General features: G+C 34.3%; 2 protein-coding genes and 1 long non-coding RNA gene across 4 annotated transcripts; 1 reads left to right on the top strand and 2 right to left on the bottom strand.

Moving 5' to 3' along the window:
* Window positions 1-11,263: 11,263 nt before the first annotated feature.
* On the bottom strand, window positions 11,264-12,278 carry LOC129916332 (translocon-associated protein subunit gamma). The gene is made up of 2 exons (XM_055996196.1): window positions 11,968-12,278; window positions 11,264-11,898 (listed from the first exon to the last, which is right to left on the bottom strand). The coding sequence occupies exons 1-2, from the start codon at window positions 12,113-12,115 to the stop codon at window positions 11,468-11,470; spliced, it is 579 nt and encodes a 192-aa protein (XP_055852171.1). The 5' UTR covers window positions 12,116-12,278; the 3' UTR covers window positions 11,264-11,467.
* Window positions 12,279-14,757: 2,479 nt separating this feature from the next.
* LOC129916024 (enoyl-CoA delta isomerase 1, mitochondrial) lies at window positions 14,758-19,453 on the top strand. 2 transcript variants are annotated; one of them, XM_055995786.1, is made up of 4 exons: window positions 14,758-14,890; window positions 15,112-15,358; window positions 18,774-18,920; window positions 18,987-19,453. In XM_055995786.1, exons 2-4 carry the CDS (start codon window positions 15,122-15,124, stop codon window positions 19,449-19,451), a joined length of 849 nt encoding a protein of 282 aa, XP_055851761.1. In that variant the 5' UTR covers window positions 14,758-14,890; window positions 15,112-15,121; the 3' UTR covers window positions 19,452-19,453. The 2 variants fall into 2 exon arrangements, with proteins under 2 accessions (XP_055851761.1, XP_055851762.1); XM_055995787.1 differs by lacking the exon at window positions 14,758-14,890 and adding an exon at window positions 14,913-14,985.
* Window positions 14,933-15,746, bottom strand: LOC129916025 (uncharacterized). The gene is made up of 2 exons (XR_008772398.1): window positions 15,562-15,746; window positions 14,933-15,505 (listed from the first exon to the last, which is right to left on the bottom strand). It is a non-coding gene; the product is annotated as an uncharacterized LOC129916025 (long non-coding RNA).
* Window positions 19,454-20,998: the final 1,545 nt, after the last annotated feature.

Here is a 20,998-nt window from a genome sequence, read left to right as displayed (position 1 = left end):
GCTTTGATTTTTTTTTATTTGTGAAATGCTTGTTGAATGACAACCGTGCATGGGAGTGAAGGAGAAGGATAGAGAGGCTTGCAAAATGGCTTCACATTGTAGGTAATGTAGTGTACATAGTTCTTATTGGGAGGGTCAGGTAGTTTGATACCAAACAGTAGGAAAAAACACGGCTCAACTTTCCTTAGGGGCGCACGAATTTTAATACGCGAGTAATTTTATTTGAAAGATTAATGACTAGTAAGTAATAAAAATAACAATTTTAAAGTTAGGAAACGTGTATTTATATTTTTAATTAATTTTTTAAAGTTCATTTTTTCATACAAAATACATGCAAATGACGACCGCGAAGAAAAAAATTTTTTTTTGAAGTTCTTTTTACATACCCAAACTTGTCCCCACCTCAAATCCTATAGTGAGTCCAAGCAGGGGGGTTGCAGGGGGGCAGCATGACCCCCCTTACGCATCTCACTTGTATACGCCTCAAACTTCAAATTCTTCGTGGTCGTCATATTTGCATACATTTTGTATGAAAAATTTAAATATTTATTTTTTAATCATACTTAGGGCCAATTTATTGAGCCTCCATTAAATTTTGAAATTTATCGCTTTAGTTAACGGCCTCGTTAAACTATTGTCGCCTTTAACTATACATCATTAAAAATTCATTTAATTCACTCTTCTTTAGTTAAAGTCCTTACTTTTAATGGAAACTTTAAATTTAAAACTCTGTTAAAAATATCCTAGCTACAATTTTGTCAAATCAAATAGATTTGAATTGGAAGAAAAACCAAAAAACTATGACCCGTAAGTATTTTGCAGCTGAAAACGCCAGAAAATGCAAGAGATTAACGATATACCAGTGGTAACCAAAGAATGCTACAAGCTACAATTGAAACCATGAGAAGAAGGAGTTAAGTGAAATTTTTAATTTTTTCCATCGGTGTCAAATAACAACTTAAATTTAAGTGTTATCGGCATTTATCTCGTGTCATTGGTTTAGAAGTAAGCTTTACATATATCTCTTCTTCTCATGGCTTCAATTGCAATGTTATGTATGTATGTTATGTATGTATTGTAACGATGAATTACCGAACTACTTTTAAGATAAAAGTCTGAACACACTACCTGCTACAGTAAAGGTAGAAATGTGAACGGACCTTTAGTAATTAAGAAACTACCCTCTGAACGCATCCAAAGAAATTCCCTCGACTGCTGAATATCCCAAAATATCCCACTGGACTGGAAGTATGAAGCGCCCCCTCTTGGAAAGGAAGCTTCGAGAAGCAAAGACGAGAACCTTCGAAGACATTCTCGAATTCCGAATTTCAGGTATAAAAGGGCAGCGTGGACACCGACCGGATACAGTTTAATCTTGAATGTGAAAGAGTACAGTACAAAGTGAAATAAAGTGTTGGAAATTGTTAGTAGTAAATAAAGTGATTGAAAAGTGTGTTTGTTTGAGCGAATAATAAAAGTAAATTGATTTGAAATAAAGTGTGTTCTTATTTGAACGGAAAGATAAGTGGAAGTTAAAATAAACGAAATAAGTTTTATTGTGAACCCGGAATAAAACTTTACATTGGTGTCAGAAAAGTGGAATAAAACTTATTTATTTGTGCGAATCAGATAATTTCGCGAATAAAATAAAAAGTGCGCGTGTGTTTTAACAATAAACAAAGTGTAAAACATTTTGAAATAAGTAAAAGTGCTCGCGTTTGAAAAGTTAAAATGGGTAAGACATTGAATCAGTTAAGTTTGACTGAGCTGAAGGCGGAATTAACTAAACGAGGTCTTCCTACTGCTGGATCGAAAAATGACCTCATTATTCGCCTGCAGGATTATTTAACCCAGAAAAACGAAGATTTGGATACATTTCAATTCGAAGTTGAAATGGTAGAAGAACGAGTAAGTACTAGTTCCGATATGTCATCCATGATGGCTGTTCTCCTTGCAAAATTTGAAGAACAGAAAGATCAAATGGAACAGCAACGTAAAGAACAAAAGGATGAACAGAAAAATCTTCTTGAACAAATTGAGACACAACGCAATGAACAAAGAGAACAAATGGAACAACAACGAACAGAGCAAAAGAGTGAACAACAGAATCTTCTCGAAAAAATTGAGAAACAACGTACCGAGCAAAAGAGTGAACAACAGAATCTTCTCGAAAAAATGGAGAAACATCTAGAAGAACATCGCGATGAGCAAAAGAATCTTCTAGAAGAACAGAAAAATCTTTTAGAGGGAAAGCTTGGTGATTTCGAGAAGAAGTTCACTGCTCTTGACGAGCGTGTTGAAGAAAACAAAGAAAAGCTGTTGGCAATGGACACAAAGTTCGAAGAGAAATTCCAAGACATTACTAAAGAGTTGGACAAGGTTCGAAAAATTAAGGCCCGAGAAAGTTCTGGTGAGTATTCAAAGAAGAAGGAAATGCATCCACCAACCTTTGATGGACAAAGTTCTTGGTCGATCTACAAGAAACAGTTTGAGGCAGCTGCCACAACAAATGGCTGGGATGACGAAGACAAATGTATAGCGCTGACTCTTGCTCTTAGAGGTCCTGCTGCTGAGTTGTTACAAACTTTACCACCAGAAAAGAATGGTAACTTTAACGCTCTTGTCCAGGTCATTGAAAAACGCTTTGGACATGGCCATATGCAGGAAGTCTTCCGCGTCCAACTCAATACAAGAGTCCAGAAAAGAGGAGAAACTCTGCAACAACTCCAAGCAGATATTGAAAGGTTAGCTCATCTGGCATATCCGACAGCAGGAGACGACATTATCAATCAGTTTGCGACAGAAGCCTTTGTACGTGCTGTATCTGATATAAATCTTCAGCGAGCAATTCGAACAGCTGGAAAACGTTCCCTTCCTGAAGCATTAGCGTTTGCACTCACTATGGAAGCAGCAGAACAGGCTTCTCAAGGCGTTCATCGGGTAAGAGAAGTTACAGTGGAGGAATGCTCTTGTCAAAAACTCGCATTCCAAAGAAACCAGCGAGACGGAGCTGCTCGATGCTGGAACTGTAACAAGACCGGACATCTCCAGCGGCAGTGCAGATTGCCACCAAGAAGAACTGCTTGCCAACACTGTGGAAACAGGAATATTGCCAAACAACAGGTAAGCGATACAACTAACACTCATGCTCATCTTGAATTCCCATTCGGGAAACGAGTAAGAACCACCTTCGAGGGGCAGAAGCTGGTTTCTGGTATCGATGGCCCCAGAACCACAATTCAAGTCTCACAGACTAAACGAGACAACAAAAGTCTGACAGTGGAGGCGACCATAAACAACAAACAATACGTGGCTACAATTGACACCGGTGCCACCGCCTCCATTGTACGAAGAGACTTGGTGAAGATGACATGGCTACATAACACCAACAGCTACCGTCTGAAGACCGCCACAGGAGAAGCAGCAAGGGTGTACGGTGAAGTTCGTCTTACGATCCGTATGGCAGAACTAGAGTTTTCGCATGTGTTTTTGGTGGCAGATATATGTGACGAGTGCATCATTGGAATCGACTTCATGAAGGAGCATGGAATCATTTTGGATATCGGTAATCAAGTCCTGAAATACAGAAATGTAGAGATTCCAATGGTCTATGGCACTGAAAACTCGACAACAATTAGAACTGTCATCAAAGAAGACATGTGCCTGCCTCCTTCTTCAGAAGTTTTTGTGTGGACCAAGTTAAAGGGGAACTTTGGAAGCCATCGATACCTCATGGTTGAACCAGAAGTTGAGCAAAGTTCCGAAAGCATCATCATCGGGAAGACTCTTGTGGCACCAAAGAACAACATGGTACCTGTACGGATACTTAACATCAAACCGTACCCAATAAAGCTTAAGAAAGGAGAAGTTGTTGGGCAATGTGAATCTGTGGCCGCAATAACTAAGATCAACGAGGTGGATACACAGATGACTATGAACTCGGAGAAACTAAAGAAACAAATTCTCAATTCAGACAACTTGAGTCAACATCAGCTTAATGTTGCGGGAAGGCTTCTTCATGAATATGCTGATATCTTCTCTTCACCCAGCGGGCAATACGGCCGAACACAACTGGTGCAGCATCGAATCGATACAGGAGACGCTAGGCCGATTCGTCAACCAGCAAGACGTCTCCCCTTGGCCAAACAAAGTGAAGTTGAAGAAATGATATCGACAATGAAGAAAGACGGGCTGATTGAAAATTCCAAAAGCCCTTGGGCATCACCGGTAGTTCTCGTCAAAAAGAAGGATGGAAGCACTCGATTTTGTGTCGACTACCGCAGGCTGAATGATGTGACGAAGAAAGACAGCTACCCACTGCCAAGAATCAGCGATACTCTAGATGCAATGGAAGGAGCACAATGGTTTTCGACTTTGGATTTGAAGAGTGGCTACTGGCAGGTAGAAATCCATCCAGAAGATCGAGAAAAGACGGCTTTCTCCACAGGAAATGGTCTGTGGCAGTTCAATGTCATGCCGTTTGGGCTATGTAATGCCCCAGCTACTTTTGAGCGCTTAATGGAGTGCGTTTTAAATGGATTAACCTGGAAATCTTGCCTAGTCTATTTGGATGATGTCATCGTTTACGGGAAAACATTTGATGACCATTGTGAAAACCTAAAGGCTGTATTCCAGAGGCTACGAGAAGCACATCTTAAGTTAAATCCAAAGAAATGTGCACTTTTCAAGACCGAGGTTAAATATTTGGGGCATATCATCTCATCCCAAGGAGTAATGACTGATCCAGAAAAAGTTGACACTGTGAAGAATTGGCCAACCCCTCAGGACAAGCATCAACTTCGGAGTTTCCTCGGTCTGGCAACGTACTATCGACGGTTCGTGAAGGATTTTGCGAGAATCGCCAAAAGCTTGCACCAGCTTACGGAGAAGGGTAAACCCTTTAAATGGTCAGGTGAGTGTGAGAAAAGCTTTCAGGAACTGAAGCTACGGTTATGTGAAGCTCCTGTGTTGGCCTATCCGACTCCAGGCAAACAATTCATCATTGACGCAGATGCAAGTAATGTTGGAGTTGGTGCTGTTTTATCGCAAGTTCATGACGGAGAAGAAAAGGTCGTTGCCTATTTCAGCAAGGTACTCTCGAAACAAGAAAGAAACTATTGCGTGACCAGAAGGGAACTTCTAGCTCTGGTATTGGCAACAAAGCACTTCCATAAGTACATCTATGGACAGAAGTTCCTTCTTCGCACAGATCATGGTGCACTAAATTGGCTTTTGAACTTCAAAAATCCAGAGGGTCAAGTAGCAAGATGGATCGAGATACTCCAGACGTATCAATGTCAGATTCAACATCGAAGAGGAAAGCTACATTCAAATGCAGACGCATTATCTCGGCGCCCGTGCAAGCAAGACTGCAAGCATTGCACACGGCTAGAGGAAAAGGAAGTTGTCGCTGTAAGAAGAACGAGAGCTAATCCCATTTGCGGCTGGAGTAATGAAGAACTCAGGATGGCCCAACAGGAAGATTCGGACATCGAACCCATCCTTGCATGGAAGGAACATGAAGAGAAACCAGAATGGGCCGACATCTCCGACCGAAGCCCCAATCTCAAAGCATATTGGGCACAATGGGACTCACTTCATGTGCAAGAAGGGTTACTCAGGCGTAAGTGGGAATCCGTAGATGGTAAATCTTATGTAATGCAACTAATCGTACCTCAGTCAAAGGTTAATGATGTTCTCCGAGAGATGCACGAGGGAACTTCTGGAGGCCATTTAGGCATCAACAAGACGCTGGAAAAGGTACGCCAGCAATTCTACTGGTTACGTATGAGAGAAGACGTTGAAAAGTGGTGCCGAAAATGTGATACTTGTGCCGCTAGCAAAGGACCAGCTAGAAAAATGCAAAGCACGATGCATCAGTACAATGTGGGCACACCTTTTGAGAGGATTGCAATAGACGTGGCAGGTCCTTTTCCCGAAACCAACAAAGGAAACCGGTATATCCTCGTAGTGATGGATTACTTCAGCAAGTGGCCTGAGGCATTTGCCATCCCAAACCAGGAAACCAAAACAGTTGTGGATAAGATTGTCTTTCATTGGGTGAGCAGGTTCGGAGTACCCATGGAACTTCATTCCGACCAAGGAAGGAACTTCGAATCTAAGATTTTTCAAGAGGTTTGCTCACTCCTTGGCATCAAGAAGACGCGAACAACACCGCTTCATCCACAATCTGATGGGATGGTTGAGCGATTTAACAGGACACTTAAAGAACACCTGTCAAAAGTAGTCAACGATAATCAACGAGACTGGGATCGACATATTCCATTATTCTTGATGGCTTATAGAAGTGCAACACATAGTTCCACTGGACATACACCATCGGAAGTCCTTTTTGGTTCTACAATACGGCTGCCAAGTGAGATAAAATTCGGATGTGTTCCAAATGAGCCACAGGAAATAGATGAGTATGTTGATAACCTGAAAGAAACACTGGCTGACATTCACCAACGGACAAGGACAAATATAAAAGCGTCTAGTGACAGGATGAAAACAAGATATGACGCGCGAGCGACAGCAACAGGGTTTCAAGAAGGAGAACTTGTGTGGTTTTACAATCCCCACCGACAAAAGGGACTATCACCGAAGCTACAACAAAACTGGGAAGGCCCTTACACAGTAACAACCAGAATCAACGACGTGGTTTACCGTATACAGAGAGGGGTAAGAGGCAAATTAAAGGTAGTTCATTGTGACCGTTTACATCGTTATAATGGTGAAAGAAGCAATGGAGTTGTTCGGGACGAACAATCCTAAGAGGGGGGCAATGTAACGATGAATTACCGAACTACTTTTAAGATAAAAGTCTGAACACACTACCTGCTACAGTAAAGGTAGAAATGTGAACGGACCTTTAGTAATTAAGAAACTACCCTCTGAACGCATCCAAAGAAATTCCCTCGACTGCTGAATATCCCAAAATATCCCACTGGACTGGAAGTATGAAGCGCCCCCTCTTGGAAAGGAAGCTTCGAGAAGCAAAGACGAGAACCTTCGAAGACATTCTCGAATTCCGAATTTCAGGTATAAAAGGGCAGCGTGGACACCGACCGGATACAGTTTAATCTTGAATGTGAAAGAGTACAGTACAAAGTGAAATAAAGTGTTGGAAATTGTTAGTAGTAAATAAAGTGATTGAAAAGTGTGTTTGTTTGAGCGAATAATAAAAGTAAATTGATTTGAAATAAAGTGTGTTCTTATTTGAACGGAAAGATAAGTGGAAGTTAAAATAAACGAAATAAGTTTTATTGTGAACCCGGAATAAAACTTTACAGTATGTATTATGCAGCATCTCAAAAATGTTTAGTTTTGAAGTGGAGAATATAATCTAGTAGATCTAGTATTATCTGTGCGAAGTAGACAAGAAATGCATTAATTTCTTTGAATTTTGTTCTTTGTTATGGTACAAATGCATGTGTGTATACCTACAAAAAATTCTAGTCTGGACTTTTTTTCATAATTGTGATGTTTTTTTAATAATTCTTTAGCTCATTTGACATTTTTCAAATAAAATAATAATTCAAATAAAAAAAATAAATGAAATGACATTTGACACTAATGGAGAGTTAATAAATAGAAATTCTGTTTAAAACCTAAATTTGCTCTAAAAATCCCTCTTAAAAGGTCGAATTTGGTGTATTAACAAAAACTACTTTTAAATTTAATGCTCAATTAGTTAATGATGCCAAACTTCAAAAAAATCCTTAAAAGAGACTGAATTAAACGAAATTGGTTTTTAATTTTAAAATTCCCTTTTTTAATGGCGATTTAAGTTTAATGGAGAGTCAATAAATTGGGCCTTAGGGGTGTTTCCTAACCTTAATATTTTAAAGGTATACTATTGAGACCCTAAGCTCACTGTAAAAAATAAAATCACAACTCTAGGCGTGCGCCCTTAATGGAAAGTCGCCCCAAAAATACTTTAAATTCAGACAAAAAATGATAAATGCTAAATTTTATCGAATTGCAGAAATAGGTCGAAGTAAAAAATAAATTAAGGCCGTGTGTGTGTGAATTGCGTTAAATAGTTAGCCCCGTGTAAAATTTTTGTCGCTATTGAGGTAAATAAAAAAATTTCAGCTGTATGGCTTAGTGCCAGTTGTACAAACGTGGATCAGCCTTGGTTCAGGAATTTAAAACCCACCGATTTCGACGGATTAGCTGCGGGTCAACTTTGGTTCAAGCATGGATGTGGCCATTTTTACATATGTGAACCTTGCACCAGTGCTAAACTGGAACCTTACCACCGATTTCATAAGATAAAAGTTGCTGAACCACGGATTAAATGTTTGTACAACTGGGCCTTATTACTTAATATTTTAATATTTTTCTCTGCCCCTTTTCTGCCATGATAATCCTTTTTAATAAAAAAAAAAAAAAACAAAACCATCTGCAAACAAATTTTAATCTAAATTTAAGCCCATTAAATTTTTAACAGCTGAAAATTTTGTATTATTGGATTATTTAAGAGTCAATTTTCGCCAATTTTATTTATTGTTTTTAAGGAAAACCCTAATATTTCCAAAAAGTTACATCTTTGAACTCGGAAATGGTTTCGTATATAGATTTCATAAAAGTTACGTAAAATCTTTTTATAATTTTAAAGAAATATTTATATTTTAAAAATTCATGTGGCCTTAAAAGCATATTTAAAGTAGATATTTTTTTTTTAAGAGTATATTTTGAGCACATATTTTTCGTTTTTAAGTGTATGAAAATCCTATCCGTATACATTACACTGTACTTTAAGGACAGGATGGTCTTAATTGGTTAGACTTAAGGTTGAACCCTAAACAAAAGCAAACGAATCACACAACGTTTTTGTTTGGTTATTCTTAAAACTCTTCGGAACTGCTCGATTCGATTTGCAAAACGAACAAACTTTAATATTTTTAATTCAAATAGCACATTTTCAAGTTTATGCCTACTATCAAAACTTTTGTAGAAAAAAATTTGGCATGACCCCCCCCAAGAAGAAATCCTGTATACGCCCCTGAATAAAATAATAAATAAAATAAAATGCCCTTAAATGCTCTTATGGTAAAAGCAGCTATAATGGAAAACCTTTTTAAAAAAAAAAAAAAAAAAAAAAAAAAAATAGGGAAAAGTTATAATTTTGATTCGTTAAAGCAATTTCATGAGTAATATGCTTCCAAGTTGGAAGATCATCGCTCCAGTAGTTTAGGTTGCAGCACGAGGTATATACCTACATACAGACTTCGTATTGCCATGTCTGATTATTCTTTCGAGTTCGACTTTTTCTTACGAATCCTTAACTCTCCATATAGTGCCTACATATATGTATTTGTATATTGCAAGTAAAAATTTTCTTCATTCGACATGGTTCACCTGCACCCACTACTGATTCTACATTCTTCCAAATTCTCTTATCCAAAAATCATCCTATCCCCACTAGCAGTTATGAATTAAAATTTCCCCCAATTCGAAAGTCAGTACTGGGGCCAAATCGTCGCATCCGTTCACGAAACCTCAAGTGTACGAAAGACAATTACGTGATACATTAAACGAGCATATTGATTGGGGTGACGGCTACGTTAGCAAACAGAACGTAATTTTTGGCAGAATCTACAATTGCAAAGGCTATATGTAATTGTGTGACAAATTTGACCTCGAGGAGCAATTTTGCCTTCATAAAAGATATGGGAGCGTAAATGGTGTGGGCTCGAGCCCCACTTTTGGCAAGATTTTTTTTTTTTTTTTTTTTTTTTATACATTTTAAGAGTTTTATTATTAATCACTTCCTTTTGATTATAAAATCAAATTTTTTTTTTCATATTACGTAAAACCTCCTAATTGGGACACTCTATAATCGGACCACCTCCTATTCGGACCGCACTTAATGCTTTCCCTGCTATTTTTCATACAAATTTCCCTCTATAATCGGGACAACTGCTAATCGGACCATGGACCACCTTTATAACATTCCTTGCTTATTGTTTTACCTGTTTAATTGGACCAAAAGTAAAAAATTTGGAACATGTGTGTTCAATGTTCATGTACATATGCATCCCATTTTTTTTCTTGGCCAATTTTGCAAAGTTACATTTGTTATTTGGGGATTCCTCAAAATGTTTAATTTTATTTTTCGTTTCTTGGCAAAGGAAACAATTTGACAGTGCAATAGAGTTTTTGAAGTTGATTGTTTTGTGAAATGGATTTGAAAAAGAATGTTAAAGTTATTAAGCCTTTTGAAATTTGTTGGTAGGTACCTATATTTTTTGTCATTTTTACGTGGGTTAGAGGTATGAATGAGAGAAATTTTTTTCTAAATGGACCGGTCCGATTAAAAAGGAACCTCTATAAGTGGACCACCTCCAAATCGGACCACTTTTCTTCGGTCCCAAGGGTGGTCCAATTAAATAGGTTTTACTGTATTCTAATTTGAGGAATTTTTTTTTTTTTAAATCAATGGTCTGCAATGGGGGTTGGTGCTGGTGTTTTGAACTCTTTTGGTGAAATTTTATTTTGTTAATATATATGTCCTAATATAGTATGTTTTCGTGATTTCAAACAGTTTAATTAATATTTAAATAAGATATATGTTATATTTTCTTTACTTTTTGAACCCGTTTACAATTTGTTCCAAAGCTTCAAACCAAACGAATGACATTCCGTTCGTTTGAATACGAAGTCGTTTGCAGTACGTATGACATCATGCCAAATGAACAGATTCCGCTCACGAGTTACTCGTTAAAGTATAAGATGATTTGACCCCTGGTTTCAGTATAGATTTCAAAAACATTTATGTTGAATTGCTTGGTAATTTATTTCTATTTTATTATTACGAACGAAAACTTGACCTATAGAACTAGAACAATATAGGTCAAGTATTGGTACCGTCTCGAAAACAGTTTCTGGCTTTCATCAAAACAAAATTTGATAACAATGATGGAAAAGTCAATATAAATGGTTTTCATTATAGCTGAACCGATTTTAAAGTTTGCTAAACTTCTAACCATGTACCGTTATTTAAATAAAATTCATATTTTCGATAGTTTCTTATATAGTATACTGAAAATAAAAAAACATAAAAACGACAATTACATTTTTCAGGGATGCCTTCCTTGTCTAAGCATCTAGATCTTTACATTTCAGACAATCATTTTACCGCAAAATCAATTTGTTTAAAACTCGCAGTCATTAGAAAGTAATTACCTAGAAGACAAACCCTTTTGAACCCAAAAACCAACATATTCGCCAACAAATTCAATTAAAAATCAATTAGTTTTGTATTAAATTAATTAAATCATTTTTTTTTATTTCGACTTCTCCGCAGAAGAAATTTATGTGTAATCTATTTTTTAATTACAAACTATATTTTCTTTCGTTTTTTTTTTTTTGTTTTCAAAATTGAAAAATATACAAAGAAAAGAAAAATTTGAAAAAATAATAAAAAAAGAAAAAAAAAAATGAATATCAGCCTCTCTCCTTAGTTAGTGTATGTTTGAGTGCTGGTGGAGAACAGCGCTAGTGCTCCACTGGCCAAACCAACTGAAAAGATATAATTCACAGCTGGCGAGGAGTTCTTCAAAATAAAGAAACTGATGAAGATGATAATGGTCAAGTAAAGAGCATTGTTGTAGAAGATGGAATAGGTGGTTGCCTCGTAGTCGGCAACTTCGTTCTTCTTCCACAAGATGCGTTCGTCCTTTTCCTTCTTGGTGATTTTCTTGTCATCGGCCAATTGGCGGTTAACTTCCCGAGTGACGGCATCTTCACGCTTCACAGAGATCTTGTGCTTCAGACTGAATTTGATATTCTTGTAGGCCAAGGCCATTAAATATGTGCTAGCTCCGGTCATGAGGAGGAAGAAAATAGCACTGGACAAGAGATCCATGTTGTGAATACGCCAGAAGAGCCCTAAATTGTTGGATAATAAAGATTCAAAGTCTTGACGTGTCATAGAGACAAAAGCACTCTTTTACTTACAAATTGGAATGGCAGATACGATAAAGGCATTTCCATAGAATAAGGCTGATGATTTTGTTGAGACATTTCGGCTGAAATCGTTGAGCAGGAGTTCCTCTTCTTTGGTGAATCCAGATGAGCCAACTTTTTGTGTTTTTGCTTGAACCATTTTGTATTTATTTATGTTTTTTTCTTTTAACTTTAATCAAAGTGAAAGTCTACGGAGGAGACGGTTTGCCTTTGGCAGTGGTTTAATGAGGAGAAGAGTATATTGCCGACGACACGACTTCAAAAATTCTGGACAAAAATTTGAGTGGAATAAAAGATGTGAAATGTGTGTATATTTTTCGTGACGTGTAAGCTTGTCAGCGAGGAAAAGTGACAGGCGATGGTGGTGACATCTATGTGAGGAAATTGGAAAATAAATAAAGGTGGAAGCAAAATGTTTTAGGAAAATATTAAACCACTTCCAGAGTGTAGTTTATATCGGTGGTCTTAGAGCATACTAGGGGCCATACCTAACTAGCACAACAGCTTCTGTAAATTGAAATTCCGCAGGTTCTACTTTTTATACAGCTTGTATTGAGCTTGCTTCAGAATTTAATCGCTTTCGGACTTGTTTAAGAACTTCTAATAAGTTGTTTAAATACTGTTAAAGAAACTTAAACGAAGAAAGCTTGTTTTTCGGATAAACTTGCTTAAGCCAGAACCATAATTGGCGGATGGAGTCGGAAGCTACTGTCAATTGTTGTTGTTTTCTTTGTATTTTCGACAAGTTTTCATCATTATAGAAGCTTTACACAAATTACCAAGTTTGTATTTGATTTTTGGTTTTGATATTGAATAATCTAGTTCGGACACTTTTTGGTTTTGACATTGAATAATTTAGAAGATACGAACATTGTATATATATTTCTATAGTACTATCAATCCATGAAAATACTTTAGCGACATCTTTTGGTAGATCTGCACTTCAATTTTCTGCATAAGGTTCAAACATAAAATAAACTAGCGATCCCAGCGGTGGCGACGCAATACAGAAAATTCTACTTCATGAGAGTACTATAAGAATATATATACAATGATACGAAGTTCGATTCCTGGGTGTGGTAAAAAAATTATATACTTTTTTACTAATAAAAATAAACTAGATAATATCAGACCAAAAGATAAAATTCATGATATAAAACCAGTTAAAAAAGAATTCTTTTTTGTTTATGTCGTTGTTTTTTTAATTTTGATAAGACATGTATAAAAGAGCTATACAAGCTCTTCTGAAGCTATCTGTCAAATCTCAAAGCTCCGGTAGAGCTTCGGTAAAGCTTCGTTTAAGATTCTTATAGAGGGTCAAATTTATATAACGTTCTCCTTTATTTTGTCGATTTTGGTGAATTAGCTATGGTTAAACTTTAGTTCAAGCATGGATTTGGCTATCTTAAAATATATGAACTTTTGAATCACTCTGCTTAAGCCTGGTACGCTGCTCGCGCTAAATTTTAGCTCCCATACAAATTATCGAAAATTTTTAGCCGAGATAAAATGGATCCCATACAAATTATCGATAACTTGTATGGGAATTTTATCTCGGCTAAAATTTAGCGCGAGCAGCGTACCAGGCTTTAAATACCAATTTCAGAAGATAAGAATAGCTGAACCAAACATATTGAGATTGGTTGTAAAACTGAGGTTTAGCTCTGGTTCAAAGTCAATAAATGTTGAAATAAAAAAATCCATGCTTGAATGAAAGTAGAACCATCTAATAGCCTGTTTTCACTAGAGTCGAAATGATATAATTTGGGAAATTATCACGATTTGGGTTCTAGTGGAAACAGGTTATTAGATGTGGTTCAACTTTGATTCAAGCATGGGTTTTGCTATTTCAAAAAAAAAAAAATTAAATTTGAACTGCTGACTGTGTTGAAGTCAGCAAGTTGAATTCCTGGGGTCGAACTACGGCATACGTTCGTTAACGTATGGTTGCTATGTGTCCCTATCTTCTTCTACTAATTAAATAGAGAGAGCAATATAAACAAAACGTTAACGTATGATCGTAATCGTGTGCGGTAATTCAACCCCTAAACCATGTTTGTACAACTTTGTTTAAAAGAATACATTTTTTTTGTGGTTGTGTTTTCAAGAAATCTACAGAGTTTTGGTTTGCAGGGAATTAACCGCTTTAGGTATAATCATAACTTTCTGCCCAAGTAAAGCCATATAACTACAATGACCTAAAAAGTGAAAAAGTGGGAAATTTACAAAAGTAATTTTTTTTATTTCTTTTTTAAATGGTTTTTTTAAACCAAAAAATAAGCTTTCTGCATCATTATTTTTAATTTTGTGGTCGGAAAAACTGTCACAAAATGATTTTGAAAATTTTCACTTTTTGACTTTTTTCAAAAAGTGGCCGTTGTAGTTGTACCTACTCATGAAATTGTATGAAAAAAAAATCCACATCCATTTTGGATTTTTTTTCCACAGCCGAATTTTCGGTATGGTCAAGCCCTTATTATTTCTGCGAAACTGTGAGTCCGAAAAAATTAACTGAGCAAATTATGTATTTTTTTCTCATGTTTTTGACATTTTTAATCACTCTAACAAACCTTCTTCGCAAAAGGTTTTTTACGAAAACCGAAAAAATAAAAAGAATGTACTGAACGCGTTCATTTCTACTTGTTGCATTTGACCATTTTGACTCACATTTCAAACAAAAATCGCTCAATTCGAAAATTTATATACAATGTTCGAAATATTTTGAGTGCTTTTCCCCTTGGAGAAAAGATAAACAAACATTTTTTCCAATACTAATTACAACAAAAAAAAGCTTGTTTTGTTTTTGTTTTCAATATAAAAAAATGTTTTCTTATTTTTTCTTCACTGCAGAATTGACATAAGCGGGAAGTTCTCCTCCATTCACAATTTATTTTCAAATTCGTGCCAAAGAGAGGTAAGTAAAAAATTTCACTTTGCAATAAAAATAAAAATACTATTTAAATATTTATTTTATTAACAACAAATATATTATCTATACACCATAGCCAAGTAAGTGCATAATCTTATCACGACAGCAAAAAAGATCAATCAGCAACATCTTCCTCACAAAAAATCATCCTAATCTTCCTCGTCCAAAGTTCAACTTGTTGATTAATAGATTTGATTTATTTACAGTTAAGTCAGAATGAGGAGCATTGCATGGAACTACGCAAAGACCTTGAAGTCTGTCTTACCTGGAGTAAGGCAGATGTCTTCTTCGGCACCATTAACAACTGTAGAGGTCAATGATAAGACTGGCATAGCCACCCTAACCCTAAACAGACCTCCAGTCAATGGATTGAATCTGGATCTGCTCACATCCATCAAGAAGTCAATTGATGAAATCGAAAACAACAGAAGCAAGGGTTTGATATTGACTTCGGTAAGTTGGATAAGATTCAGGATAATAAGTCTTATTTTAAATTTAACTATTTCGTAGGCTAAAGGTCTCTACTGTTTTTATTTTCTAATTCTTAGTTAGTACCTACCAGTCGACGTTTCAGGTATGAATATGCCCTTCTTCTGGACTCTATAAATAAAATTTCTTAAAAATAACAACCAAAAATACTAAATATCTATACTTACAATATTTAAAAAAACTATAACCTCTAAAGGTTTCTCAACAATAGTTATATTCAACTGCTTGTCTTTTTTTATATGGTATATTATTTTAAAATTAAATAACAGAGGTCTTGAAAAAGACGTTTTGTATCATTGAAATTTCAAAATAATGAAATTTAATTTTTACTATTTGATAAGAAGTTCAAACATTTGTTTGAATTACACAAACAAATCTTATCTAAAAATTCAAGTAAAAAAAAAGAGGCAAAACTTAGTCTAACATATTTCATTGGACAAACTGACTATAAATACTGCTGACTACAATCTAACCCTCTATTAACAGTATTATCTGTATCTTAAATATGTACCTAACATTTCTAGTAACATCCTTTTACTATAACGTTTTTCTGTCTGTAATATGTTATGTCTACGGTATTGAAATCTGGTTTATGTCCTTCGTCTATACCAGTGTTTCCCAACCTTTTTTGTGATATGGCCCACCAGAACCTTCCCAAATTTCGAATGCCCCCTGACATTTTCTGACTAAAAAAAATGAACACCAAAAATTTTTTTAAATAAAAAAAAATAAATCGCAAAGAAAATAAGTCAGCTTATTGCGTTTACTTTGGAAGACAAAAAAAAAAAAACAATTGAGAAATGAGAAACAACAAAAATAATGAGAAAAAACGTAGAACAAAAAGATCAGATTCATGAAAATCGTTAGACTCCTGGCCGGTTCAGAACACCGACAGGGTCATTAAACAGTGTTTTAACACCAATAAATATGCTATTATGAACAAAATGCCGACAACTTGTACATTAAACGAAACTGTTGAATAAAGTTAAATAAGTGACAGTGGACACTAGACTGATTAAAAAAAAAAAAAAAAAAATACATATATATTTTATTTCGTTCATAGTTAAACGACGAAATAAAAAATACTGTAAAAATTACAGCCCTTTATATTAAAATTAAGTACTGCCGCAAATTTCTATTTCCCATATGATTTACATGGGAAAGATTGTGTTTTTGAGTTTGGAATTTTATAACTTTTTTTAAGATTTAATTATTTTCTTGTATAAAATTTGTTTTTCGGTTCTTTATATTTAACTGTCAAACTCCTAATACTATCGTATTAGTAATTTTCAATAAATTCGAATTAATTATTTTTTCAAAAAAAAAAAAAAATTATTTTCATCAATTTTTCGGGTGGTTTTTTTTTTAATTTTATTTAAGTATTTTTGTAGAGCGTTTATAGTAGAGTAACTAAAGCAAATTATTAGGGAACCCGGCCGAACAGCTCTGATTTTGACGATTTTTTTTTTCAAACGTATGTAATTAAAAATACTTTAAAGTCTATAGATTAAAAATTGCCGGTGTTGCCGTATTGTTTTTTAAAATTAAAATTAATTTTTTTCTTAACAAAACCATTTTTTTGCTCAAATTTCATAAAACAAATGATAGCAAAAGATTCTCTAGGTAATTTAAGGAAAATATATAAAAGGCAGTAAGGGACAATTTTCCATCGTTTAAGCGATAAATGCAATTTTCTAACATTTTGACCTCTAACACAAAAAAAATATTTTGAAAACAACGGCATCACCTACAATATTTTCAAATACATTTTTAAAAAGCCAGAAGCTCGTTCTTATCTCTTAAATTTAAATCCACTAAATTTAATCAAGACTTTTTGAAAAAATGGTCCTCAAACTCAGAATTTAAAAAAAAAATGTTATTAGAAAAATTTAAAATTACTTTTTTCCAAACTTTTTCTAATAAAATATGAATTTATTAAAAAAAATGTTTGGCCATAAATATTATCAGTTGAATTTCGAAGCAAAAAAGGTAAAATATATCACACTTTTGAAAAAAAAAAAAATGAAAAATTACTTCAATTTCAATGGTTTGTTTTTTTTTTATTAAAACTGAATTTTTGCATTGAAATAATCAATTTTCTCAAAGACTGTGGTAAATAGGAACTGTAAATTTTTGCTATATAACTTTCAACAGTAAGGGTTATTAAATGAATAAAAAATAATTTTATGTTTAGATGTTGAACTTTAAAAAAAAATAAGTTACATTTTTTTCAAAACTTTTATTAAAAAAAGTTCTTCGAAAATGAAATACTTTTTAATTTTTTTCATAAACCGTAATACATATTGACATTTCCTTTTATAATTTGAAATCATAATAAATGCGGCCAAAAAAATTTGAAAATAAATGCATTTTATATTATGACCAAGTTTAAAAAACGACATGTTAAAATTTTTTCAATAATTTTTTTTTTTCAAAAATCTGAGTTCAATTACCATTCTTTCAAAAGCCGTTCATTCAATTAACTTAGTTTTAAATTTTACATATATGACTAAGCTTCTAGCTTTTAAAAAATGTATATTTGAATATTGTAGGTGTTGCCGTTGTTTTTGTGTTTGAAGTCAATTAATAAGAAAATTGCATCTATCGCTTGAACTATGGAAGATTGTCCCTCACTTCCATATATTTTTTTTCCTTGAATTTCCTAGACAATCTTTTGGCATCAATTAATTTATGAAATTTAAGAAAAATTTTTGAAAAAAAATTGTTTTTGTTCACAAAAATCTTCAATTTAATTTAAAAAATCAAAACGGCAACACCGGCAATTTTTAATCTATAGACTTTAAAGTATTTTTAATTACCGACGTTTGAAAAAAAAGATCATCAAAATCTAAGCTGTTCGGCCGGGTTCCCTAATATTGCCAATTTTTGAGCTTTAGTTACTCCACTATTAATTTTATACAAGAAAATGATTAAATGTAGCCTTTTTGATGAACCATTAAAGTCATAAAATTCCAAACTCAAAAACATAATCTTTCCCATGTAAATCATATGGAAAATAGAAATTTGAGATGCGGCAGTTCTTAATATTGATATTATTATGGGCTGTAACTTTTACAGTACTTTTTTTTTTCGTCATTTTTTCAAAAACTTCATCTAATAAAGCTTCCATAACAATATCTGCTAATATTTTAGAAGAAGGACTTCCCATCGGAACTCCTTATTTTTGTTGATTATTTTATTAATGGAGTTCAGAAGAAGGGTATATTCATACCTGAAACGTCGACTATGACTAACTAACTAAGAATTAGAAAATACAAGAAAAATCTATAACCCACTAAATAGTCACATTTATTTTACTCAAAAGGGTTACGAAATAAGGAATAATAATAAGTCTTATTTTATTCTTTTTTGTATCTAGTCATCAAAGACAATCTTTTCGGCTGGATTGGACCTCATGGAAATGTACAAACCAGATCCAGAGAGACTTAAGAGCTTTTGGACAGCTCTGCAAGATGCTTGGATAGCTCTTTATGGATGCAATGTTCCCAGTGTGGCATTGGTCAATGTAAGTCAAGTCTCATCTTCTGTGTCATAAGAATATCAAATTCCATCTTTTTTTTTTTTGTTCAAGGGACACTCACCAGCTGGTGGTTGTTTGCTAGCAACTAGCTGTGAGTACCGTGTCATGTTGCCCAACTTCACAATCGGTCTAAATGAAACAAAGTTAGGCATTGTTGCTCCTGATTGGTTTATGACAACATTCTTAAATGTGCTTCCACGTCGAACCGCTGAAAATGCCTTGACTCAGGGTAAACTCTTTACAACCGAAGAAGCTCTGCAGGCCGGTCTGATTGATGAAGTAGCTGCCACAAAAGAAGAAGCCTTAGCTAAATGTGAGAAGTTTATAGCTTCATTTGCCAAAGTCAATCCAATTGCCAGAGGCATAACGAAACAAAAATTCCGAAAGGCCGGATTAGATCAAATGGTTATGACAAGAGAACAAGATTTGCAAGAGTTCTTGTTTGTTATCAACCAGCCGATGGTTCAAAAAGGACTTGGCATGTATTTGGAAGGATTGAAAGCTAAAAAAGCTTAGGATTAAGAATAAAAAAAAAAAAACAATATTTTTTATGATAGCCTATCGATATCAGTGTTTGCATTTTTTTTAAATTAGAAAATAATCAAGTGGAATAAAATTCACATTGCAAAATTCAAGTTGAAATACTTTGTTTTTTTTTTCAGCAACGAAGTATACTATTTTATTTTAATTTAAACCATAAGAGATAATAGATTTGGGATAATGCAGTTAGCCTGCTTACTAGGCTTTAAAAAAAAATAATACCGAGATAATTCACTTAAAAGTTTTGAGTATCTGAGTTTCACCCCTTATATCTATGTTAACATGAAAACAAAAAATAAGTTATAATAGTTGGATGCAGTACTAATTTAAATGCTAAAATTCCTTTTTTGATGTTGGAAATCTAATTTTTTTATTTAACGTTTTTCTGTTTTTACATAGCACATTTTTTTTTTTATTTTCTCGCTATTCGAATTGTCATTTTTGTTCTTTGTTTGTGAAAATGATTTTTTTCTCGCTAGCGCAAAATTAATTAAAATTGGTACACGATGAAATTATCAAAAAAATTAATATCATTATTTAAAAAAAAACATTCAAGTGAACCTTACTTACACAATTTATAAGTTCATGTGACCTCAACTCCAAAAAATTATAAAGCGTTATTTTTTCTTCTTTCTTACTTACACATTGCTGATTAGTGATTATACTGGTTCACAGCCAAAGAAATAGAAAGAAAGGTAGGCCTAAAAACTCCTGGTACAAGCAAATGGAAAACCACCAGCATTCAGTTGGCCTTAGAAATGGAACAATACAAAACCGGGAGGCTTGCCGCCGATTTCTGAGGTCAACCCGGCGAACCCCACAGGCGGATCACTAGTGTGTAGCAGTTACGTGGGATAGTTATGATCCCCTCGACATCGAGATCATAACAGCGCCGAGAAAAAGGAAGAAGAAGACTGGTTCACAGCCAAAATGGACACTCATTACATTACGCAATAAGGCTGATGATTTTTCAAAGTTATTTGTCATTGTTTTTTCAAACATACCTACTTAGTATTAGGGCTATATCTTGAGTAATAAATGAACAATCTGAACAAAAGAACCGGCACCTGAAAGCTGAATGAGTAAAATAGAAAAAACACTAGAATACTTTTTCTGGCCCAATTCAGATGTGTAAGTGCAAGTGCAACGAATCAAAACATTTACAAAAATCGATTCTTTAAAGGAAATTTTGGACAAAAAAATTCATTCTCAAAGAAAAATTCAAAATCTTTAGAATCTTCGTAGTTTTAAATCTGTGTAGTCCTATTCTTAAGAAAGATTACAAGAAACATTTCTTTAAAATGTATGGATTACGATTACAACACAACCTCAACTTCAACTCTGTGAACCGTTATTATCTCAAAATCGATGCCTCTTAGAATCTTAGAAAAAAAGTGGGTATGTTAAGTTTTTTAATAGATAATTAACTGATCTACAATTTTTGTATTTTAGACTTATTTCTTCGCGGTTATTACACATTTTTAAAATTTTAATTTTTCGGACTTATCGTGATTTTATTTTGT

This window comes from Episyrphus balteatus, chromosome 3 (genome assembly GCF_945859705.1).
Source record: "Episyrphus balteatus chromosome 3, idEpiBalt1.1, whole genome shotgun sequence".
Classification (NCBI taxonomy): Eukaryota; Metazoa; Arthropoda; class Insecta; order Diptera; family Syrphidae; genus Episyrphus; species Episyrphus balteatus.
This window is presented reverse-complemented; position numbering and strand designations above follow the sequence as displayed.